A 26896-nucleotide genomic window follows, 5' to 3' on the forward strand; every position below is an offset into this window, starting at 1 on the left:
ATCCCAGGAGTTCCAAATGACATTTCCTACTTCGCGGCAGTCTGGAAAGCAGCAGGAGATTAAGACTGCTCTTTGCAGTGTTGGTGAGATCACTCCATCAAAACTTAATACTGAAGGGGCGTTTTTGTGTTTTTTTTAAGTAATATACCACATACTCTTTGGTGTCTTACCAACAGAGGATTGCTTCACCTCAAATAAATATTCTCTCAGTATCCTGCTTTAATGGCAATTCACTGACTACATTCCACTTGAACACTTTACAGTACACAGCACTATTTGAGGACCACAACCCCTCCGAGGTATATCAATATATGACTGTCACAGCACTGGCATTGTTGTTGACCAGAGGCATTGAGATGTACAGACATTGTGCATTGACTGTCTGAGGACACTTTGGCTAAAAATAGCTGACAGCACAGAGGTGCGCTAGTTCCACGAGCTTGAATAAAGATGAGTGTGTGCATGTGCGCATCATGCGGTCTCTCCAAGGCTGCATCGTGACATTTTCCGTATACCAGTTTGCGTTGCATCTTCATGGAGTTTTTTTGTGCTAGCATTTACTACAATTACGACTTGATTACTACGTTTCCGTAGCTTAGGTGAAGAGACTACAGTGTGCTCCGACAAAATGGTGGTTTAATTGGTGTCGTAGGAATGGAATTCCATGTTAAAGAGAGTACTATTGCACCTTGATGCATACTTCTCACCCAGACTTTCTAATTTGAGAGTTACTACAGTCAAAGAGTGCAGCAGCGACAGAGAAAAATTTCCGAAGCATCACAGGTTGTAACCCTCACTAGCCACCCATAGCCGTAGCGTACTGAACCTTTTTTTTTTGCTTTTGACCCTGTTTTTTGCCTCACGCCTGGAGTACCTCTGCCCAACCATTTTGTCTTTCATGTGTAACGACATTCGCCTGCGTTAAATTAGTTTGTTTTTTTTTGCCCTCTCAAACTCTGAGACGTGCATTTGAGTCCAAACCACCTGTGCTTAATTCATGACAAGGGAAGGATGAAATGAAATGCAATGAAGGTAAGTTGAAAACAAATGGTGGTGTTTGAGTTGGTGAAAGAGGAAAGACCGAAACGAGTGGAGTAAAGGCATCAGCAGTGAGAAGCAAGAATTCTCTTTGTTCCAACTTCAAACAGCGCTCGGAGGCACGCAGCGTCTTTCAGTGAAGGCTCGTTTGCGAGCACACGCGGCAATACCAAAGTGTGATTCTGATGCGGGATTACTAGCGCTTGTAAAGCGAACCTGCTTGTGAAGGGAACAGGACAAGTGAGGATCAATCATTAGCAAGCAAGAGTGCAAGAACCAAAGGATGCCAGTGGCAGAAATGTTGAGGAGGTCACATCGATCAACAATCTGGGCGACTCTCATGGCAATGAAACCTCATGTGTTTGCATGTGGAAAAACGGGCATGTGATTATTTTTGATGTTTGAACTGTGTGCCAGTGAAGCCCATTGAGATTCTTTGGCAATCAAGGGCCATAAAAATAAACTTGACTTCACTGAACTTGAGTGAATCCTTGGTGTTTTTTTTTTTTTTTTGACAAAAGCAAAAACCAATAGGGGTCAGAGCCAGTCACCAAATAGAAGGCGGTGTTTGAATAAAAATACCAGGGGAACTTTATACTGTATATGGATTTCATGCAACAAGTGATTTGGAAGCTCAAGGTGTTTCCAAAAAAAAGACAAGGATATGAAGGATAGAAATAGTGAAGGTCACTCCAATGAATACATCTGCACTGAAATCATTATGCTCACTGATGGTAAACCAGAACTGATTTGTCTACTACAAAGTAAATGTGCAGTGAATATTTGGGAGACGCGCTTAAAAAAAAATTGCATGTTCCTCTTTTGGCTAGCCTCATACCAAAATGAATTTAATGAAATAGAGTTTGATAGCCAGCCCTAATCCCCACTGAATCTACATAATGTGATTTGATATTTAAGCACACCGATTATTGAATGTGCCTAATATGAAGAATAGCTTTTGCACAGCTTGCATAGTATGTCCCGAGTAAGCTTTTTGTTATTGGGACCTCCCAGGCCAAGGACAGATGGCTCAGTGGTTTGACACTGCACCATTTAATTAGAATCACCTAACTAAATGGTTAGCATATCAATATGCGGCCGAAGCACGCCAAGGTGATTTTTGAAAGTACGTTTTATGACGGACACAACATGTTGATGAATAAATGTGCATCACATTTCCCCTGCTCAGCACACGTTACCCCCTCGATCACTTAAACACCTCTGTCCTCGCCTCTGGAAAAAGTGCCAAGGCAGTTTTGCCACATTTTGTGTTTATTTTTTTCCTCTATCTCCTGCTTTTCTGTACAGCAGATTTTCCAGTTGATAAAATTTCTTGTCACCAATAGGAGAGGAGAGTGTTCATCACGTGGTTTGTTTTGACAATTTTTGGTCTGCATGAAATTTTAGCCACCTGAGCACTACACAAACTCGGGAGGGGAATACGGACATTGAGTTCAAAGCCATCAACTGATTTGAACCAGAGAGAGTGAATTGCAAGTGTCAAGGCACCTCCAATCTCTCAATGGATCTTAAATCTTTTTTTACCAACACATTTTGAGCCATTGTGTACTTCCAATTTTTGAAAGCCCTTTTTTCTAGTGCCTCTATGCGTAAAGCAAATTCCAAAGCGAAGCAAAGACAAATCCTCTATTTTTTTTTCACTTGTTTTAGAGCAGGGGGCAAGTGTCCCAATAGTTTTTTTGTTTGTTTTCCTTTCAGACCTGTTTAAGTTAAGACTCAAAGGCATCCAAGTTCCTCCACCTTTCCAAACAAAAGTCATAGTTCCCGCAAGTCAGGTACCCTTCAGGGACCTTTAGGTTTCCATTGACTTCTCCGGAGACATTTACTGTCCCATCTTTTTCCCTTTGAGGATGCCATAGAGGCATGTGGGAGTCGTCCAATGGCTAGAGAATGACCTTTTGGTGTACACGCAAGTTGTTACATCTCTTACAAAGCAAAGGTCAGCAGGTCGTCCGTCTGTGTGTGCTATTATTGGGAATCGAGCACGACATGATGCCACCAAAGATGCTTTGATGTGATTCTGTTCGGTCAGGGATGCCCAAACTTTTTGGACCGAAGATCGACTTTTCAATCAACCAACATCCCACGATCGACCCGTTACCGCGCACGCGCACGCACATACACACACACGCCATGATGAGCAACAGCCTGACACGGAGGCATGTGAGGCACTTTTGCAGCCTGTTAACTATCGTAGCTCACACGAACCATTTCAAAGTGTTTCCCTCGGCCCTCAAGATTCCTATTATTTGCCCGTGCCCTCGGTGAATTGTACACGAAACAAACTCTGAATGAGACTAATGATAACGACAAAAGATATTGCACAACAGCTCTGATCACAAGCGGCAACTGCAGATTGCTAAGCGCTAACGACTTCCGGTGACGCAGGTTACAAAAAGTATTAAAAGTTAATACTTTTTGTGAACATGAGACTGATAGGGTGCAGTGTACATTAACACAAACATATATTACTAACATGCACAAAGACACACAAATGGTTGTTTGTTTTTATTCTCCTCTAGACCCCTCGTGATCGACTTGGGACCAGTCCGCAATCTACCGGTCGATTGCGACGTAATGGGCACCCCTGCATTAGGTGTACCCATCACAATCTGCTGTGCCTTGCTTTTGATTTGAATCTCAGTGGCTTGTGCAAGGGTTAGCATGTGGACATACTGGCAGACTGTAGCTTTAGAACGCCTGTCACATTCATTCTTCAATTTATATTTGAAAATGTAACACGTGGAGACCGCCATACCGACATCTGTCTATTTGTGCACACACCGACAACATAAGATTAGGGTGGACGGCAGTCTCCAAGTGCCCACTTTAAAGATCTATGATCTCCCTAGCCAACGTTTCATCATCCAGCCATGGAGGACTGCTTGCAGTTCCTTCTAAGCATAGTTTACATGCTTCAACTTCCTGCATGGACTCCAGTTAATCAGTTTCTTCTTCTGAAATGTCAAGGACTGTGCAGCTCTCGCACGCCTATTTTAAAGAGAATGCGAGAAGTGGCCCCGTGGTCGAGTGGTTAGCGTATTGACTTGTGCAGTGCAGACGTTGTGGCTCCGGCCTTCCTGTGTGGAGTTTGCATGTTCTCCCCGTGCCTGCGTGGGTTTTCTCCAGGTACTCTCGTTTCCTCCCATATTCCAAAAACATGCGTGGCAGGTTCATGGGACACTCTAAATTGTCCCTAGGTGTGAGCGTGAGTGCGGATGGTTGTTCATCTCTGTGTGCCCTGCGATTGGCTGGTAACCGGTTCAGGGTGTCCCCGGCCTACTGCCCGAGGAGAGCTGGGATAGGCTCCAGCACATCCCCCCTCGCGATGAGAAGCTTCCGTTGGCAGCAAGGCTGTAGTCAAGTACACCTTTATCGAGTCCAAGTCAGATCCACCAGATGAGATCAAGAGTAAATCTTGAGACAGAAAAATGCTACTTTCACAACCACAAAATTTGAGATATTCCATTTTGCTCACCACTCTCCTTAGATGGCATGAACCCCTTCACTTTATGAACCATGTGTGCAGCTAAACAACAAAATAAATGACCTCTTTTTCTGGTGCCTCTGCAAGTGTTGAACAAAGTTCGACATGGTGCCGTATGTGTCTGGAATTGATTTTTACAGAATCTGCATTTTGCGTCAAGAAGTTGTGGCTGACACCAGTTCTCGATGGTTGGTAAAACCAAATTTTATAACCCCGCTGTTGGCAGGCATGACTGAAAGAAAAAGACTGTGTTCTTTGGCGCTTGCGGTCTGGTTAACCAGTCAGATGGGTCCTTTGACAATCTGAAAATTTTATTTCAAGTTTCTTTTGAAGGTGGACTTCATTTTCAGCAATAAAAACATAGTTGGACTCGGTTGAGGCGATAAAAATATATTGCGAGTCCAAAGGTCGAGTCCAAGTCAAATGCCAAAGAGTCCAAATGAAGTCCGAGAAGACAACAAAGAAACCAAGTCAAGTCCGGACTCAAGTACTCAACCTTTACTGGCAGTGAATAAAATTGGCTATGGTCACGCCCACAACAGCACAAAACACCCATTTTAAACTGTGCCAAGCTGCATGCATCTGCAGAAATACCAAAACCTAGTCTAGCCCACCCGTGTGCAGATTTAGACTGCACATTGCATCACACTTGTGCTGGTCATATAAATGGAGCCCCACAGTGTATTTGCACAACTGAGTACTACCCAGTCTTAGTCTTTGCACATGTTTTCTGCATTTTTCTCAAACATGGGTAATGTGCTGAGAAACATCGCTCTGAATTCACTTTACAGGGTCTTTAATTAAAAACTTTGGGGGGGGGGGCATTTTTGTGAATGTGATTGCCTGTTTGTCTTCATGTGTCTTGTGAGGGGCTAATTGCCTGTTCTGGGTGTACCCCGCCTCTCAGCCAAAGTCAGCGGGCTCCAGAACCACTCGTGGCCATGGACAGGATAAGCAGTCGAAAGCAGACACATCCTCCTACACGGAACTCATCATCGCAGGCAAGCACAAATGTAAAATCATCTATTTTTAGAGGACTTTGCTCATTTAGCACGCCACGACTCGTTGCGATTATTTAATTCACAAACATTTTTTTTTCTTCGGTTCGATTATATTTTTATCTGCCTTTTGTGGGCAGCACGAGAGCATTTAATGTGCGAGTGTTCTTGATTTCCTGCCTTTTGTCTGTTTGTGCTCGCTGTGCTACCAGCCCACGTAAACCCTCCACACACCTCCCATCAGCCCCTTGAGCTCCACATGAAACGGCAGCTCAGCAGGCCAATGCTTTCGGCTTTGAAGTCCGAGCGGCAGGCTGGCTGTCAGCAAAGCCTTACAAGGCTATTCTCAGCTGCCTCTGCTCTCACTGCCGATGACCCGCTAGACCTGTTCCGTGCTGCACTGATGCAGTTCGATATGCGGCGTGGGCCGTGCAGCAATCACAACACTTGTTTAAACGCTCCCTTTCTTCGGCTCGCCGGAGCTCACCCTGAATGCTGAATTGAGCAGCCTGAATTTGACTGCCTTCCTGCTGCGAGCCATGACTTGCTGCCTTGTCATGAATCTTGCCATGTCGCTTAAATTGTTCTTTCTGCTTACCTGGGATTTGTTCTCATCCTGTTTGTTCTTTGGGTTGGTCCTTTGTCCTACACGAGCTGATTATAAAGCATCATTTTAATGGTTATGCCTGCTTCATTTTGATTTGTGGCTCTGTTTTCTTCTTGTCTGCCTAATCTCACTCTGTGACGAGGCAATTTTATTTTTTGTGCTCTCTCTCAAGTCCTGTAGGAATGAAACATAATTCTCAGTTATATCTTTGTCCTGCAAGTTTCTTGCAAGAAGCTCAGCAGTTGAGGGTAACACCTCTGCAGCCCAAAGTCAGCCATCGCCCACAACCACGCCGGAGGGGGATACAGGTGCAAGACAGAACAGATTAAATGATCCAAAAGTCACTGGAGCCCCAAGGGCATGGCAATTTGCCTCAATTAATTGAGGCTGTCAGAGTGTGAAAGTCCAAGGTCCCTTCACTGGAAGGAGAGAGGACAGAATGGTCTGGCGAGGCCTTTTTATCCACATTGCACATCCAGATCTGGGCGATCTGCTTGGAACTCGGCGTCTTGCCTTCGGCTGCTGCTATTTGCAATCTTGAAGTGCCAGTAATTTTACACTTGCTCAACTTTGCACCACTGGCTGATTTAGTGGTTCATTTCAAACAAAATCTAATGGCCCCACTAAGCTGATTAAATTACAGGCTTCCAATTATGGGAGTTCTGGACCCGGCAGCTTGAATGTTGCTTCATGGAACCCAAATTTTGCCTGTGAGAGACTTGAGAGCCTCGCGGTTATTGTGAAGGTAGCAGCATGGAACTCAAGATTGGCACATCAGCTGAGTAAACAGACTTTGTTGTTGTTTGCCCAGTGCATCCCTCGACCATATTGGCTTGATTGTGTATATTCATGAACGACTCTCAGCGTACAGATTTAGGTTCCTCGCAGCAAAGAGATCATGCATGTTTGATTTAATGTTATTATTCGTAAATGGAATATATTTATAATACCCACAATAGCCTCATTTGTCTTGGTTGTGGCATGCAGCTGGACAATGTTAGTTTATCCCACACTGTTGATGCGTTACAGTGAGGCCCAATTATACTGGGACACAATTCTCATCTTTTTGACTTTATTATTTAATTTCTAAGAACAGCGAGAAAATGTGTTTCGAGTGCAGACTGTCAGCTTGTGTTTGAGGGTATTTACATCCAAATAAGGTGAACGGTGTTGCAATTACAAGACTTTGTGAAGTTTATAGGCGTCCCACTATTTGAAGTGAGCTACGTGATGGGACAAAGTAACAGTCATTGCTTGGTTGCAAAATCCTTTGCAGTACACAATTCTGGAATGCATCAACAATGGCGATGCTCTGCCGGGCCACTGCTGCAGCTGTCTTTAGCTCCTGCTTGCTTTGGCTTGGGACATTTTCCCTTTGGTTTTGTCGTCAGTATGTTCAATTGAATTCAGGCTAAGTGAGTGACTTGGCCCTTTCATTACATTCCACATCTTTGCCTTAAAAAAAAAAAAAAAACGATTCAAGAAAAACTTCTGTGGCTTTCGTAGTATGTGTCTGATCATTGTCCATTTGTGAAGCGCCATCCAGTGAGTTCTGAAGCAGTTGGCTGAGTATGAAAAGACTGCGTTAAACAGAATTAATCGTTCGGCTTTTATCAGCAGTCACATACTCAATAAATACAAAGGAACTACTTCCAGTTGCGGCTATAAATGCCTACGCACGACCACCAGCATGCTTCACTGATGAGTTGGTCCCAGAACTGTTTGTCCTTCCAAAGCACTTGTTTGACAGACTGCTTAAAAGTGTACAGTCAGCTATACATACAGCACGTCACCAGGGTACGACTTGAGGACAGTTTCCACTTTGAAACTTTTCACTCTCAAGGTTGAATGAAAGAATTCAACAAACAGGGACACTATTTTTTTTTACTCTTCCTAGTGGTTAATTTTGCTGTGCATTTTTTTTTCAAACCGAGAGAGTATATTTCACTACCTAACAATGCTACGTGCATATTTTAGTGCATCGCTTATACCCCCCGCCCCCCGACCCCCAAGTAAAATTTAGTCAAGCTAACTTTGTGTTAATGTTCAGCCAGAGGTTATTTATATGTTTCAAGCTGACATGCATTAAAGCACTGCCTATGCAGGGTATCTATGCCAGAACTAATCTTGCGTGATTCTGCTTATTTGTTCAAAATGATTTCTTAATGACAGCGATATCTTTATTCACTGATAACAGTTGTATAGTGACAGGCAAAACAATGATATACTCTTCCTGTTGATGAAAGAAGATGGAAATAAACCCATTCATACACCAGAAAAGGTCACTGTGTCCTGCATTATTAGATTTGTGTTTAATTAAACAGGCCCGGATTTTTCATCAATCAACTCCATTTGAGAGCCAGATGAGAGATTGTCGTTATTTCAGACGTTTGTTTGGTGGTGCGCCGTGATGTTTTTTTTTTTTTTCAAATTTCAAATGGTATTCTTGGCTCAATGCATTACACTGTGCATTCACTACACACACACACGCACACACACACACACACACACACACACACACAAAATGCACATGCTGAGAAAGAACGTACATAAGAAAGAAACAAAAAAAGAAGAAAAAAGAAACACTTCACTTTCAATCAGTCAGGCTAACATGTTTTTACCACCACACACACACACACACACACACACCCACACACACACACACCCACACACACACACACGCGCACGCATGTTCACAGCAGTGCCTCGCAGTCCCGCCGTCTCTACAATGGAAAAGCTTTCAGATGCACTGCAAATGTTTACCAAAGAGAACACAGTGACCATCTGTTGTGTTTCCATAACCCTGTTAGGTAATTCTGCTTTTGGATCTGCTGTCCACATTAATTACAGCCAGTTCGACTGCCAATGTGAACCACATTAGTTCCATAATGTGACACCTTTATTTTTTGGCTTGTACATGTGACAATAATATCCTAATTTGAAATGATCACTCTGCATGAAAGGAGAGTCCTTGAAATGTTCTTTTTGAAACTAACTGCACAGGACGATATAGTCAAAAGACCAAGTTTACACACCAGAGAAGAGTCCGTGCGCGTGACATATCTTGAAGTTAAATATTCTTCTCCGTGCTCTGTCGAATTGTTTTGACAGACCCATTAGCCTTAACATATACACCTCAATGGAAGGAATGTCCGACCACTGCACTATAAACAACGTGATGACCACATGTACAATATAATGATATCAATATGAGAGATGTATTACATATTTTGCTTTTACAAAGTTACTGATGCTCTCTTTTGATGGAAAGCGTTTCTGCCGCCGGCGGAGGCGCTGCTGATTTAGATTCAACTAATTTGTGGTTAGGAGAAGAAGAACATCTTTGGGGGAATTGAGATAAATCCAGGCAGAGCCATGCTCTGGTCACGCCACCATGCAATATTCTTCTTCATTATTTTATATTGGCATTTGGAGTATTCAGACAGAGATTCTCTGACCTCAGTTAAAAACTTTAAAGTCTTACGAGTGATCGTTCAATGGGAACAAAACATGGAGCTCAAGAACATTTAGTAAAATATCAATTCAATTTATGTAGTAGGTCAGAAAATTGAATTTGAATCAAAGTCCTAAAAATTACAATTGTTTTTCATTGACAAATTTCGAATTATATACAGTAGTCAAATGTAAACTAATGTACAGTCACTATAATTAGGTGATGTGTGTGGCAAACCTCTCCGGATAATCCATGTACTGTGTACCAGTGCCCACTTGAGAATGAGTACTCATTTATCGCTGCTATGTTTTTGAGCTAAAGTTTATTGTGAGTCAGAGCCAAGCCTGGTTTGCATCACACTTGTGCAACCTCACTCCAAATTTCCGTTAAGAGAAGGCGGGCCAAGCCAGATCCGGAAACACCCAAACAAGAATAAAAGGCTGAGTGAAACGTAACACATCATATGAGAGGTAAGCCAACACGATGCATGAATTTAAAATTGGATCACTGCACCAGAATTCTCAACCAGCTTCTTGAGCCGCTCAGGATTTGCGTCGACTGAATGACTGACCTTTGTCAGATGGAAGACATGCCGTCTCCTATTCGCCCTTTAAGTTCTTGCAAAGGCATTTCTCTTAAAACAACACAAAAAAAAAAACAGTCATCATAAACACATTTTTATTTCACACATAAGATTTCATTGAATAAACTATTTTAACCCATACACAAATTACCTAATTTGAACGTAAAATTTTAAATTAAATTAAATCTGAAAGTCTGCTGTCAAAACACATCTTGTTCATTTCATTTCAAATCCATTGTGGCGGTCTATAGAGCCAAAAACAGGACAATTGTGTCCATGTCCCAATATTTATGGACCTGACCATATTGGAACATACATGCAAGTGACTTTTAAACATTTCTAAATGGCCGAGCACGTATAAAAACAAGCCGACCCCTTTAAAACATCAAAAACTGTACCTCTTTCTTCTTGGAATGTGAAGCCTCGTAAAAGTTAGTTTTGGATACACTTCTCATTTTATTTAATGAAAAATTGCGCAAAACTTAACTGATATTGTACACAAAGGTCAAATTAGCTGTGTTTATTTTTTTTTCTTTAACCAAAATGTTGCAAGAAAAAAAAAAAGTGACCTTAGAAGAGTTCCTGTGACATCGGTGCCCTGTTTTTCAGCAAAACAAAATTGAACAGAATGCAGAAAGAAAGCAGATTCAGAGTGAAAAAAATGCACTGCAGTGACTATAAGGACCAGAGCAAATGGCTGGGCATCCAACTGCAGGAGTCAACAAACGGGGCACGTGAGCACTTCACAATCTCGTGCAAACCAGCTGTCGGGCAATTTGTGAACATCTCAAATACAGGTTGGCTCGGAAATCCAAACTCTTGTGGGACAACTTCAGTTAATTCACAAGATTTGAGTCAAAGATAGGAAGCAGAAAATGTGTGCGTGTGTCTGTGTGGTGTATGTGTGTACACGGGTCTCTTGGTGGCATCTGTCATGTCTGCAGAACGATCGCAAATTTATGGTCATTAAACCAAAGCTGTTAGTCCAGCGCATTTTTTTGATTGTGATCATCTAAAAACAGAGCAAACTGTGCTTAAAGTGGTGCCTTGAGATAGGAATCTAATTTGTTCTGTGAGCATTGATCCGTTCCAGCCTCCAAAAAAGACATTTTTGTGTTGCTTTTTCAATCGCTCTTTCAAATATTGACTTTATAAAACCCACGGTAATAACATAATTCATTGGAATGTAAATAAATATACTATTTGTGCAGAAGTCATTGACTGCATCTGGTATGCACAAATTGGCCACTGAAGGCTATATTGTACAGCCATGAAAACAATAGAAGAAGACTTTCACAATTACTGTTGTTTTCCACAGAGGATAAAAAAAAAAGTGCCTGTGAATGTTGTGATATTGTCTGTTGTCATGTGTCCAAATATCGTTACGGGTGAAGGGTTATAATACCAAGACTTTCAGTGCAATTCATTAGCACGTCTATAATGTAGTCTATTGTGGGTTCGCGTTAAGCTAATGGAAGGTTGGAAACTTGTGAGGTTGGAATAAATTCAGGAACTGTCATTCTTTTTGTTTCATGATTAGTTTGACAGTAAACTCCAACAGGAAGTAGAAGAAAAAACATTCAAACAACGACTTCTATCTTGAAAAACAAGCAGGTCGGCTTACTCTTATCTCAAGGCGCCACAGTGTCTGCTATTTATTATCTTGAGCACACAAGCAGTACATATTTGCGTATGTACCTTTTATAACAAGCGTTATTTTGTTATTTCCGTCTTGTAGTTCTTCAGTGTTTATTTCCGACCACGAGCTCACTGTTAAACGTTGTAGAGTCCCTCTGGGTTCGGGAATTAAATAATTCAAACGTCTTTGTTTGTTTTAACTCTTAAATATCTTCGGCAAGACCTGATCCTAAACAGCGATAAACTTGACAGGAGCACGGTGGAGCGTCTCTCTCTTGCGAAGCGTGCGCACACGCGTGTGTGCATTGTCTGGATGGAAGCCAGACAGGGATCGCCGCCAAAGAAGGAAGTTAAATACAGAACACGTCTTAAGGGTTGGTGGGGGCAACTCATCTGCCCACGGAGAGCGACAGAGGTTAATGCAATCCCTTTAAGTGGACATTGAGCCAGTAAAAAGGCAATTTGGAGCGCCGTGGACTAAATGAGTCAGCTAGGAAAGCCTTTTGGGGTCATAATGTGTTTTTATTTTTATTAGAATTCATTTCTGACAGCCGTGCTAAATGAAAATACAATGATGCTTTTTATTTTGTTTGGTGTCGCTACTGTGGTTAAGTGGTGCGTTTCCCGTAATTGCTCTTTTGTAACAAAACCTTAACATGCCATGGGCACTATTGGAAGTACAAACATGCTTTTGTTGATGATAGTCACTTTTGTCGTAATGGTGACTTGACCTTTTGGCGGAATAAAAGCCAGCGTGCTTCTTTCCACCAGAGAGGTTGTTAGCCGCACGTTCTGACAAATTGTCGGTTTGCTGTGCCGTCTGAGACGCTTGATGTGTGTTACTTGGTGCGTCGTCGGTGTGCACGTTTGCATTCGCTTGTCTGTGACATTTACATAATCCCGCTTGCTTGGTTTGAAAGCTTCCCTTCAGCCTCACTCACCATGGTAACTAATTGACTCATAGTAAATTTGAAAGCAGTGATGCTTATCGCATTGCGTACGCTGAATGCGCGGTCCGAATTCATTTTCTGTCGAGTGGGCGAGCATTCCCACAGAGAGACTCTCTATTTTTGAGCCAAGTGCCAAGCTTCCTTTGAAGATTATTTTTCTGTTTGACCTTGAAGAACAACTGACCTTTGTCAAATTAAAATGTAATAGCGTCTTCTCTTTGGCGTGCCCTCTTTCCTGCACCTCCACCCACCCACTGCGCTTACAGCCACCCGCTACGAGATCAGTCAAGATGCAATCAGACAGAATCAATACGTGAAATGCAAGAGTGGGCCCACCCAGACGCCGTTTCAGTGCCAGTCCCACATCAGAAGACCTTGACTGTGTGTCCGCCGACTGTTTTGAAAGTAATTGATGATCAGATACAGTATTCACCCGTTGGCTTGTTTTAACTGAGTCATACTGAAAATTTAAATTATAATGTTGACTGGGATCTGTAACCGCTGTTGGTGAAACAAAAAAAACTCGTTATACGTCCAGACGTGATGACCCTGAGCGTACCTGGAAAGCCGACACTCCAGCCACACCCACAGGCTAATTGGAAGCCATTGGAAGCTCAGTCCAAGATCAAATAGCTGAGTAGGATTTTGCGCATTAACCTACATCTCATTTCGGATTTCCGAAAATGAGGGCGGGTCCTGTCGGTGTGGGTTGCAATTCTGATGCTGTATGAGCTTACAGTGGGAGGTGAGGTGTAACTTGGCCCAGCGCTAAATAAAGGGCCAGCATGTATGTTCAAAGGCGGCCCTTACTGAGCTGAGGGAAAAGCCAAGAATGAATTAGTGATGTGTTGCTGGAAAGCTCTGGAGTAGAGCAGTGCTGGGACTGCTCGATAAATAATCTCTGTCATGGTTCTATACACACCACGAGTGGTTGTGTGCGTTGGTGGGTGTATGCATGAGTGTGCTGGTGGAGGATGTGTGCCGCGTTGTATTGTGCATACTTTTGGAATTGTGAATATTGTCAGGAATGCTCTTCGGCTTTTTTTTTTTTCTGGCACCCACTCATCAAAGCAAAGACACCTACACGCACACGTCCCTCTCCTGCTTGTTGCCTTATTTCAATCTCTGTCCTGTTATGACTCATTTGCCTGTTCGACAGTGCAGACAAACTGGTCAAAGGACAGATGCGCATGCATGGGCAAATGCACAGGTAATCCATTCAAGCTTTGCACTGTGTGTGCACAGACTTCTTTGCCATATGGCACATGCCCCGGGGATTGCAAGCAATGTTTTCAACACCAGTAAAAGGGGTCTGTCAGGTACCCGCAACCTGTATTCGCCCTGGAGCTCTGCGTCCATCTCCCACTTTTTTTTTTTCTTTTTGATTGAACTTTTCATTTGACTGCCCAGGGTGCCCCCTCGGTTGCAAAACATACAACATACAGATGCAAGTCTGGTCAGGGAGGGAACTAGGACAGGAGGCTGGGCTGAAAGACACCTCTCCTGAGTCTCAAAGTTGCCCTAGTTTTTCATGAAGCCTACTTTCCTCTACTAACATACTCATGCAGACAGCTCCTCTTGTGTGCCAATATTCATTCACACTGACAGCGAGAAACTTGACCGCTGCCACAGTTGGTTGGGGCTTTTTATATTTTTGTGTTTCATATGTAGTACACAAATAGAGGCACTATCAATTTAGTATTATTTTGAAATAAAAATTGCAGTTTTTTTTTCATTTCACTTTTAAATCAATTGAATTTATTGGTATTAATACATGAAAACATTGTTTTAATGCCGAATCCTATTCATGATGAAATTCATGATAAAAATGCCCGTTGCATGGCAAAAAAAAGTCTGAAGTGCCAAGGGCCTATCATCTTTTCTTCATGTACTTTCTTTTTAAATGTCTTTAGTTCATTACCTTGAATCACGTAAAGCACATTGTGTTACATTGTTTATGAAATAAAAAAATGTGTTGAATGTAACAAAGAAACACAGGGATTAAACTCAACAGGAGAAAAAAACCTAACACGAGTAGGTTTGCACAATGACGACAACATGAAAGACTGAATGAAAGCCTGCAGCTAAATATAAGCAAATTGACGAGCCAGTGAGATACACCTGGACAAGACACAGAGCTGATTGATTGACACAAGTGACAGGGCAGACAGAACAGCTGAAAACAATTAACTAACAAGCAGGAAAAGACATGTTGAAGCAAAGTCAACAAAAACACAGATTGTGATGTATTTCGTACAATACTTCTTCGTAACTGGAAAACTCAACTTTTTCTTCCAACGTCAATGTTAAAAATTCCCTACAAATGTGCGTGAATTGAAAATGTCAACATCAAATCAGTGGATTTGCATCAATTCTTTTTCCCGGTCAAATCAGACTTTTGGATCGCGCATTGACCAGCGCGAAGCAGATTTAGCAGCCAGCTGAGTGTGGGTGCATTGAGCGCCTCTCCATCACACTTGGTCACAGATCAGCACGGTCGATGCCACCAGAGCGGCTGAAGCTGATGAGATTTAATGTTGTCCATGGTTACGGTCAATAAATCTGGAAGCATAAAACAATGTTTGATATCTATATATTTTATCTCCTCCGGAGGCACAGCAAGTGATTGAGTGCATCTGTTAAAACAAACATGCTATCTTGTACAATGGTGCCATTAATCCGTTGCAGTCTCCTCACAAAGTGAACAAACGTTGTAATTTATAACAACGATAGCACTCTATAATTTTGTAATTACAAACATACAGCAATCACATACTGTCATTTCATAGAATGAAACCATTTCTGTCACGCTTTGTTCTTCAATTCAATGCACCTTGTGCTGCTCATTGCGATGTGCAAGTCTTTGTAATGTGGGGACAGTGTAATACGGGCCTACAAATATGCATGGTCATCAGGGGACGTTCCGATGCCTTAGCAGCAATATTAGTCTTCACAGAGGATGTAAAATATAAGACTGAGTGCTGTGTTAGTGCCCGTCTACAGTACACGTGTTGCTGCACCATTTGTATTTGACCATCTGTCGCTCTAAAGAGTTTTAACACTGCTGCAGTTGTCAATGTCAATGGAAATTCCCATTATGTGTTAGCTTTAGCTTTTTGCTCCTCAAGTCAAAGCAAAAAAATAAAAATTAAAAATCGTCTGACAATGGCTTGTACTTGAAAACAATCGACGCTCTCCTCTCGTGGCACCACTATGTTTGTAATTCTGACGTGACCCAAAGACATTAATTTAGCTGATAATAATGCAGCAATATATACAAGAAACGATACAGATATTCAGACACAGTTCCCACAAATTTGAATAAACACCATTTTTACGGAAGCAAGGGCCACATACATCTGCACACAGCAATGTTTGTATTGTGTCTGTCCCTTAAGACCACAAAACCTTTTTTTTTATTTATGATGCTTTAGATTAGTTTTACCTGAGTGAATACAAAGCGATCGTATATGTATGTATGCAGTGAAGAAAATGGCCACGGCGGTGGAGTCACTTGGGAGCCCCGGGAAGGAAAGCAGAACACTTTAATTTATTTATCTCTCTTTTACATTTTACATTTGATACTTCAATACGTTAGTGCAGCCAATCATCGGACTCGAGGCGCCATTCATGCCTCATACGGATTCTTTTAGCGGATTTCTGAGTACAATTGGCACCACATCGACAGACTGCAGTCGATACAAAGATGAATAAAATACCTGCGTAGGCATGCTATTGTGTTACAGTCACATGCAGTAGCAAATTGGTAGCTTTTGCACATCAAGTAACAGCTAGGAGATATTATTATGACATAAAACTGCAATTATGATCATAAATACAATAAAAGGAAAATGTCTGTAAGGTATTTTGCCTCTCATCTCCTCTTCTTATCATTTTATCTCGGAAGACCCGACTGCCCATTTTTCCCTCCTCACCGCAGGGATTTCCTTTTCATGTTTTTATTTTTCCATCCCGCTCCTCTTTTTACTCCACTTTGATCCTCGCATGAATGTGTGCCGGGATGTGTTCAGCAGTGACCTTGCTGCTATGACCTTGAGCTCCTTGTAGATGACCTCTGAACTCCATCCACTGTCTCACGTCTTTCAGCTTCATTCTTATCTTTGCACACAGCCTTTCTCCTTTTCATCTCTCAACACCGCTCCCAGCAGAGGCCAAGCACTTGGAGAAGATTGAAGGGCAAACTGGGAAGACGTGTTGCTGAGATGTAATTTATTCTGGCAAAATGACAGCATGGCTTCAAGAGCAAGGAAACGTGTCATATTGGAGCTGTCCATACACATGTCATAAATGCAGGAGATTATGCCCATTCTTAAATCGTGTAGTTTGAGTGTAGCTCTCGTTATTCACAAATTCTTGTGTGCAAGTATTTTTATTTTTTTCTTATTGCTTTTGATTTTGGCCTGGTGTTTATGGCCTCTTGATATTTTGTTTTTTTATTCTTGGTGCTCCCTGGCACATTGCCTTTTGCAAGCGCTTTTCTTCATACATTGTTTCTCCTGGCTTCTTTTGAACGGCGATTTCTGTTTGTACTCTATCGGTGAGCTTTTCTTTAAATAAATATTTTTATCGCAATTTGTCATTCCGTTCGGTCCAGAACCTGATAAGGACATTTATTGGTCGATTGGTGGATCAAACAGTTGTGAATTTTGTCGTTATGCTCTTCGTTAGAGAACAGCAACTTGTGTAAAAAGTACTGAAATATTTAACGGTTGGACATGTGCATTCAAAAGCTTAGAGAAGGTCACATTAAGTTCACCTGGAAAGGTTTGCATGCATTTTAGGCTCGTCCTGAAATTTCGCCTGAAAGCCAAATATCCCTAACTTTTTGTGAGTCGTGTATGTGCATGTTTTTGGAGATCACGTGGGGGTCAAAACCCCTGATGCGCTCCAAATGCACTGTCGACTCTTGTGGGAAAAAAAATGCTGTTTGTGTACCGTTGTTGAGTTTGACCACTCGTCACATCCCAGCATGCATTGCGGTATCCTATGCTGAACTTTTTTCCATAGTAAGGACATCAATCATTATCCTGCAAGTGTGTTTGTGTTACCATTAGTTCATTGAAGCGTGAAATTGGTGTTGCACTTTATAAACATGCAACACAGTAAAACCCCGAGGTAGTGCACCTAAGACTCGGGCACCTCTTACGTAGTGTTTCATTGTGCTATAGTGCAGCGGTCCCCAACCTTTTTTGCCCCACGGACCGGTTTATGTCAGACAATATTTTCGGGGACCGGCATTTAAGGTGTGGCGGATTAATACAACAAAATAATATGGTATGAGCTGCATGAAAACTGTGGCGTTTTCGAAATATAATAATCAACACAAGGAGCGTCTAATCTGGCCGCAACACTCCGATCGCTATGGTAATGTTTAATGCCTTCAAAATACGATACAACGCAAATTCAAAGTGCATGAAAATGACGACTCACCACAGCCCCGAGCTTGATTTTCTGCAACCAGACGGTCCCATCTCGGGGTAAGAGGAGACAATGACACCTCAAGTGTGTGGTTTATGTCCAGTCTACTTTGTAATTTTGTTTTAGTCGCCGTTGCTGCAAAACCCTCGCCTCACACAGGTAGGATGTCGGAAATAGCAACAGTGCTATTGTGGCGATCTCAGAGTATTCAGCCATAACTTTAATCCAGTTGTCTCGAATGTACTTTTAAAGCCGCCGTCATTTGCGATCTCCAGCAGTTTTTTTACTCATTTTGCGAGCTCTGGCGTTTTGTTTTTAGCGTAATCGGTCACGTGACGGAGAAGCGTGGCTTGACGTGTGTCAAGCGCGACACAGACGGATGTAACGGAGAATCTGGCAATTTTTCAAAATAAAACATCTTTCGTATTCCGAAATAAATAAAACGGAATTAAGGCAAGTTCTTTCTGTGCAGCCTGGTACCAAATGCCCTGCGGACCGGTACCAGTCTGCGGACCGGCGTTTGGGGACCTCTGCTATGGTGAACTGTAACTTCGGTTAATAGTCTCCTTCTCGAGTAGACTGCGAGCATCAATGTGATGTCACTGGAAGTCAGAACAAAAGTGGTGGAGAAGAAAGCGTATTGGTAATCCTATAAAGTAAAATGGGGGCTTGCAGTTAAGGGACAGTACAGAAAAACATTTGGTCCTTGTTTCTAGTTTCTGCGAAATCTTTGTCACTAATTAGCATGTTTGCGAGCACGGCTAATTTAATCAAGGGCCTGTCAGATTTTTAATTAAAGGGGGCTTCCATAAATTGATGGAATTGTCGACAGCGACAAGCACTTGGAAATGTTCCAGTATATGCTGGTAATATACAAACCGTACAGTATACTGAAGACTTCAACAAATGAAGACAATCCTCACATTCATGTCAACTCCAATCCTTGACTGAATCTCTTGTTGGCATTAGGTTGACAATATCATGGGGTTTCAGAGGCTCTCGATGAACTGTAATTACACATTTGCTAATTAATCTTGTATTTCTCCAGATATTTATAATCCAGCCGAATGAAAGTTTTCTCTTGTCGACAGCCTAATTGAACCACATCTCTGTGTAATTGTGTCCCAGCTCCTCAACGTCTCCACACCTACCACAACGTGACTCCAACTCACAGAGAGAGATTGTTTGGCGGTTTTAATTACCAGAAGCCTTTGCTGATGTTATCCATACGTGGTGGCCCAGAGAGTCTTGAAAGTATTTGAATGCTTAGAGATATGAAGTGTGCACACACGGGCATGCTTTCCAAGTGGCTCCTCACCTGGCGTGCGCTGGGGAGTGGGGAGCACGAGTTAATCGAAGGATCTCCTGTGAAGCCACAATGAGCCAGACTGGTATGAGCACAGGTTTGGAGACTCCGGCATGATTCATACTTAAATGTTGTGGGGAACCGCTGTGGTAATTGCACTTCCTGGTTCGTCGAGGAAGTGACTTTACTGAAGTGCTCTGTTTCGAGCAGTCTGGTAATTACTAATTACAGAGAGAAGTGCATACTAACTCCCATGCTGGCACAAAAATGAACAGAGTTTGTAAGGTCACTTTATTGGGGCACTCGTAGCGTTTCTTTCAACTTTTGAAATACAAGCACTTGTAGGTTTCATTGTTATGTGCCAGTACGAGAAAGACATTTGTGCGAATGAGGTGCAGACCAAATGGAACATTTGTTCAAGGTTGCAACAATATAGTCCGACTTCTCCTTTTGAACTCTGCCCGTTGTGGAATGGAGCACGTTCTTTCTGTCTGCTAGGACAGAGGTGGGCAACTCTGGTATTCGACGGCCACTTTATTGCATGTTTGAGATGTTTCCCCTCTTCCAACAGACCTGGTTCAAATGAAAGCTCTGCAGGAGCCTGATAGCAGTCCTGGCTATTCGAATGCGGGAAGTTGGAGGAGGGACACTTTTCAAACATGCAAGATAGAAGCCCTCGAGCACCAGAGTTGCTCACCCCTTTGTTAGGAAGCGTTTGTGTATCACATGTGTTTTCACACTTTTAGTCCAAGTGCATGGTATCATTTTGAAAGTTTATAAATCTGTGTTCAATTTTAAATCGATTTTTTTTTTTTTTTTGGTAACATTTCTTTTGCAAACCTTTGGAATTATTAACCCTGGGGGATTTTACAAGTTCACTGCAAAGGAGACAAACCTCAGCCTAGTCAGTACATGATCTTTGTCAGTTTTTGAAATCCTGCAAGATAATTACATGAGCTAGGATTAAAGGTTGAGTTTTGTCTTGTGAAAAAAAAAATCCTTTCTGTTTCTTCTCTTTGACTCCACAGACAAGTGCACACTCTCCCTTTTAAAAGTTAAATCCCAAAGTACATAGATATGAAAAGTCAGCGTTGTTGTCAAAGTAACTCGAAGTATGTTGCAGAGAAATGATGGTAATCCCTCAGCGTGATTCAGTATACGACCGGGTGTGAAGTGAGTGATGATAATGACCTTTCCGCGCTGTGCAGTGAAATGAAAGAGTAATACCCTTCACTTTATCAACTTATCTGTGTGTTTCTTTCTGGAAATCTCGACTTGTCACTTGACAAATGCAAATGGGGAAAGAAGATGTATATCAAGGCCAAGGCACACTCTTTCAGGCCAAGGAATTGGATGTTGCCCCAAGATGAACAATGATCAGTTGTTGCTTATTGTCTCCCTTTACATATAACACGGGATGTTGAAAAGAAAGAACCTTTAGTGGATTGGGAGTTGAATTATTACATCTTTTCGAAAACGCTTTCTTTATATTACGGAATCTTCCGAAAATGAATTGTAGTTATAATACTATAACCTTAACCGCTTTGAAATTATTGCATTAGGGAGAAGTTTTGTCGGAAAATACAACAGTAGGAGTACAGCATGTCGGCCATTCCATAACGCGGCAAACTTGGACAAGCCAGTTTGAACCCACATAAGAGCTTTAAAACTAGTAGCCAGCTACCAAAGTCACTTGTTAATGTTGCTGTCAATCACAATGTAAAACGCTTTTCAGAACATCACCTTGTTTTAATCCAAACTAAAACGTATTTTTGGCCTATTCCAGCCCAGCATATCATCCTTGGACGCACAATCCAAAATGTATTTTGTGGCTCTCGATCTACTCTCATCTTGACCTTCTTCTGTTGCTCCCTCCGCATCCTCTTTGATTGATCTATGTACCTTTGCTGGCTGGATTAGAGTAGACCTTTTCTAACGTTTCCACAAAGCCATGTATCACTCGAGTTACTTCCCCCTGAGTGACTGGCCATGAAAAGCCCAATAGTGGTACAGATGGATGTTATTTGAAGGTGAGAGGCCTGGAGAGGCAGCCTGTCACTGTGCTTAACTGAAAAGTGCTAATTGTTGTTGGGATGACACGCTTTTACATGTCCTGGATCCAAATGCAGCATCTGACAGAGACAACCGGGTGTCCATTCCATTCAATTTAATTGCACATAAGTGGCTTATGATGACTGTGGTTGGTGTTTGTCAATTAGCTCTTATGAAACCTTGTTGTGATCATAGAATATATATATATATATATATATATATATATTTTTTAATACATACTGTATCCAAATACAAGAGGTTTACTCTTTACGCATAAACAACCATTTCGGGAAGCTTTTCTTTTTGCCACCCTGTGCCGCTGCACAGATTGCTCATGCCGGGAAATGCCACTGCTTCTGATCATTATTAAACAAGAGCGCTGTTGTGTTTTGATCTCATGCAGCACACAAAAACAAACACACACATACTGGGGAGGAAAATAAAACTTGTTAAAATGTAGTTGTGGCATGCGTGTGTTGCTGGTAAAATAATATCAAAGTCAATAACGTGAACACGGAATATGTTCAAGTTTTCTCTTATGGTCACTTGTGGATTATTTTGGTTTATAATACCATTTTAAAATAGGAAGGGACTGACGGCGCCACGGTGTATGAGTGGGTTAGCAAATCTGCCTCATCGTTCTGAGGTTGGGAATTCGAATCCAGGCGACCCGCCGCTTGCCCAAATTCAACTGGGATAAGCTTCCATCACATCCACCACCCTAATGAATATAAGCTGCATGGAAAATAGGTGGATGGATGAAATAAATGGGTCAAAGGAGGATTAGATCGAGGACACCCTGTTACCTGGGTGCCTCACATTGTTGGCTAAAAGCAATGCAGACCACAACACTTGACCCTGAATAAAGGTCATGACAGTTGATAGAAGTGTACAGTAATGGAAATTCTTCAAGTCATCACTGTGTGCACTTTTTACAGGATATTTTATCAACTCTCACATCAATTTTGTCGAGTCTGAAAATATATATATTTAAATATTTGTTGAGCCCACTCCCTCATGGTGCTGGTGTGCCACAGTTGACCGATAAGCATTTCAAATTGGACCGTACCAAGGGAATATTGGACAGGTATCACACGGAATCACATTGTTAGTCAAAAATAGACCCTGATACAGGTATGTCTGTGACACCACCTCATCAGAGCTAACTTTCGAACCATAACACCGAATCAGAAAAATCACATACAAATGCAAGAAAATGTCTGAACGCTTTGGATTTCCCTGATTTCTGCATGTCTTGGTCATGAAATGTGATATGATCTTGACCTAAATCACAACAGTGCAAAACGAGCCATGTAACCCAGAATAAAAGTATGATTGCCTCATATTACATATGCACAACAAACAGATGGATAACTAGTTTAGAAATCTGAGTCCTTGCAATAGATCACCATTTTAATTGGAGAAGACAATTTGCAATGTTGTTATTTCAGCAAGAAACAAAGTTGTTACAGCGTTTCGGATTGGGCTCCCGGGCCTTAAGTTTGAGACCTGTGATGTAAACATTCACAGTGCAGGGTGGAATTTTGGGCCATTCCTTACGAACAACACTGTTTCAGTTCAGCAATATTATTGAAGTGTTTGGTGTGGGAAAAGGAATCTGAGTCATAGGCCATTCCAACTGCTGTATTTTCTTCTCTTGAAACCATTCAAATGTTGATTTACTTCTGTCCTTTTGAGATGTTGTCCTGTTGTATCGCCAATCTGCTGTCAAGTTCCAAATGGCTGGCATATGGTCATACATTTTCCTTAGAAAATTTTTTGAAACTTAGGAATGAATTTTCCTGTCAATGATAGCTTTATGTCCAGGCCCTGAGGTAGTAAAACTGTCCCAAACCACAATGCCCCTTCCAGTATACAGTATGTAACTGTCTGGAATGATGGTGGAGGAGGGTTATTCTTTTTTCTTGCAGCCATATATTAACTTTGAAGCTCAAATTCAAATAAAGCTATACAGCAATTCTTTATTTTGTTTGAATTGATAGTATATTTTCAGGGTTTTTTTTTTCTTTTTAATGGATGAGTGGTACTATCCTGCCATGATCAAGAATCTGTCAAGCCTCAGATCAACTCTGCTGAGGTTGTCAAACACACCATCACAAAGTCACGGGCCCACTTGATAACTTCCACTCCATTCCTCATTGAGGTTATAAATTTACCACCGAGGCCTGGATGTGCTGTGACAACTCTGACCGAAGGCTGCCTTGCTCACCTGTGATTGTGTGTGTGTGTGTGTGTGTGTGTGTGTGTGTGTGTGTGTGTGTGTGTGTATGCACATGCATGGACACAGGCAATTTGTGCAGTTGTTTATAAGTGAATTGGAGAATCTCTTCCCACCGTTATCAAGAGGAGCAAAAATGCACAAAGACACGTGGCGGTGCATCTGCAAAACAATATCTCTGCCTCAAGTATGCTTCCCTTCCACTGCTTATTCGTCGTTTCTCTATGTGAAATATTTGGCTCATTCTCCAGCTCCAATGTCGTCTTGCCGAGTCGGAAGCAGACGCGAGCGCTCATCCAGGCAGGAAGGAAATAAATTGTATCCAACCTCGCTTGTCACACACATGCACTTGAATCATGCCACCATATTTTTTAATGTGTGCAAATCTTTATCCGTGTGCCATGTACAATGGCTCAGAGATGTTATCATCGGAGACAGACCAGCTTGGCTAAATGGGGGTGGCAAATTGCTATAGTATTAGAAAAAGAGAGCAAACTGATAGCATCCCATTATGGGCGGCTTGCAGATGAATATGATTAGCTTTTCATTCCTCCTAATGGGATGCTCTTCTGAAGAGGGGAGGAGATTAAATGTTACAGAGTGCTTGTTATTGCCTAATTTGGGTACAAAAAGAAAGAAAGAACGATCAGTCTTAAGACCGGTCAGATTGAAGTCCTTCCCGTCAATGTACAGGCACGTCTGAGCCGTTATGTGTGTGTTAATAGCACTTGCAATGGACTAGATTTACTGAGCTCTACTCAAGGTTATTGAAGGCTGCACATTGCAGATGCATCTGAGAAACAATGTCTAGAGTAGGACACTACATTTTTGTACCTCATATGGTATCTGTCATTGATTTATATACTGTTGTTGGACAAGAAGTGTCAGGGATCCGCAAAGTTACGGACAGAATGGAATTGTCGTCCAGAAACATGAACTTGGTGAACAAAAATACCGGTATTTATTTCCAGAAAATAACAGGTCACAAAACCAACATAGTACAACAAAAAATCACTGGTACAACACCAGGATAATGAGTGAACCAAAAGTAAGATAAGACAAGCAGAATAAGAATATAGAGAACATGAAAACTTGGTACATCTCGAAGAATTTGTGTCTTGGAAGCAGCGCTATGAACAAGGCCAATTTTCCAACACATGAAGGCAGAGAACTCCTTAAATAGTCGGCTTGATTACATGAGCAGCAGGTGTGCAACCCGGAGGAGAGGCCCTCCACTGCCATCTCCTGGAGATACACAACAACAGAACATGACAAGAAGCAACGCACGTTGTTATCGTGCTGATCGATATATCATGTTATCGGGAATCCCCATTAAACACAGCATGCATAACGTTATTTATTTATATTGAGTACAAAGATTGATATTCTGGTATTGGCTCAATATATTGATTGCTTTTTAACACTTCACCGCTTCTCAGGGTCATTGGTGAGCTGGAGTCTATCCCAGATAACTTTTGGCAAGCTGTGCTGCCGTAATCAGTTATTGTCTGTAATCTAGACATGTTTTTCATACCACTCAAGTTACATTTGTGAAAAGAATTTGTTGTGGTTGAATTCAAAAATGCATTTTTTAAGCTTAATTTCATAATTCCTCATACAACGCAGTCAGGGTTCTATCCTTGTACAACTCAGTCAAGGTTCTATCAGACAAACAAAGGGAAAGCACATATGATTGAGGGTGCGATTCGAGGGAGTCCTCGGTGATTGCAGCTTTATGCATTTTATTCCCACTAGCGCTCCCTCACCACTGAAGTGTATTTCTATTTTCACCGTCTGACATATCACCTTGCTTTCTGCAAGGGTGACAATGATGAGACAAAGGCAAGGCTTTGCTCTATTTTGCCGCTGTCTTTCCAGCTCTCTCTCTCAGCTGTAACTCACCTTCCAGCCTTTTGGGGCAAACCAAGCTAAAAATATATTATGCTTTGAAAACTCAAAGATGCTTGACAAGTCACTTTTCGGTTTTTATTGCTGTTCTACCCTGCATACTATTCCTTCTCATGTTTAGCTTATGCACATCAATTGACAACTGAAAATGACAATCTCATGTTGGTCCTGGTGAGAGTAGATCTTTCAATAGGCATTATCATTTGGAATCTAATGCATTCACTAAGACATTTTCGAAGGCTGCAGATATGACTTGTAAAGAAATTACCTGCAGCCTTTGCTCTCAAATGATATTTTTTTTAAAACACTGAGATTCAGAGAGAGATTTATTCTTTCAGTTTCCTGGTGCCTTCTCAACCTTTCCTTCATCGGTTGTCTGCCTCCTGATTTGGATTCTCCATTGGGAGAGAAAGAAAAATATTCGCTGTAATTGTTTTGTCTGCCTTCTGCACCAATAATGAGATCACCTCTGCCTTTCAGATATATCACACAGAATTAAGCTGAATAACTTCGGGGAACGTTTGCCATGTGCCTTTTAAAGTTCATGCTGTCGGTGGATTGAATATATCATGTGTGCAGGGGCCCAGTGGAACAAAAAAAAAACCTCTCACTTTGGACCTCTCCACATCATTGCCATTCATCAAAATGACCTTTTTCAAAGGCCCAAGGCAGTCACGGGCACTTAACAGTTGAGCTCATAGAGCTTTCGCTTTGCCATCCCTACAAATCTGTCTAAAATGTTGCCTTTGTCCCTGTCACCCTCTTGCAGGTATGGAGACATGGTTCCAAAAACGATTGCAGGGAAGATCTTTGGTTCAATCTGCTCTTTGAGTGGGGTGCTGGTAATCGCCCTGCCTGTTCCTGTCATCGTGTCCAACTTTAGTCGCATCTATCACCAGAACCAGAGAGCTGACAAACGGCGGGCGCAGAAGGTACAGGTGAACACCATTTTTATTTGCTTCAACTATGCTCCAGATGCTTGGACCTCCAGACCTGCACCCCAGATTTGAGGACTACCCAGGTTCTTTGAGATGGACGTTGGGTGTAAAACGCCCACTTGTAAGACTATAGTGATGCAACACATTCGCTTTCGACATACATTTTGATCACCTGGAGTTCTCTTGATGCTGCTCTGGGTTGACTTTTTGCCCGGCTGGTCTCTCGGCGCCAGAGTCC

At 41.9% G+C, this 26896-nt stretch overlaps 1 protein-coding gene across 1 annotated transcript in view; it reads left to right on the forward strand.

The window, feature by feature from the left end:
• The window catches only part of kcnd3 (potassium voltage-gated channel, Shal-related subfamily, member 3), a 93052-nt gene that overhangs the window by 54055 nt on the left and 12101 nt on the right, over positions 1 to 26896 (forward strand). Inside the window, exon 3 of the mRNA XM_019891591.1 lies at positions 26490 to 26658. Within this exon, the coding sequence (XP_019747150.1) occupies positions 26490 to 26658 (169 nt within the window). The remainder of the gene's footprint in view (positions 1 to 26489; positions 26659 to 26896) is intronic.

This window comes from Hippocampus comes, unplaced genomic scaffold (assembly GCF_001891065.2).
Source record: "Hippocampus comes isolate QL1 unplaced genomic scaffold, H_comes_QL1_v1.1 scaffold174, whole genome shotgun sequence".
Classification (NCBI taxonomy): Eukaryota; Metazoa; Chordata; class Actinopteri; order Syngnathiformes; family Syngnathidae; genus Hippocampus; species Hippocampus comes.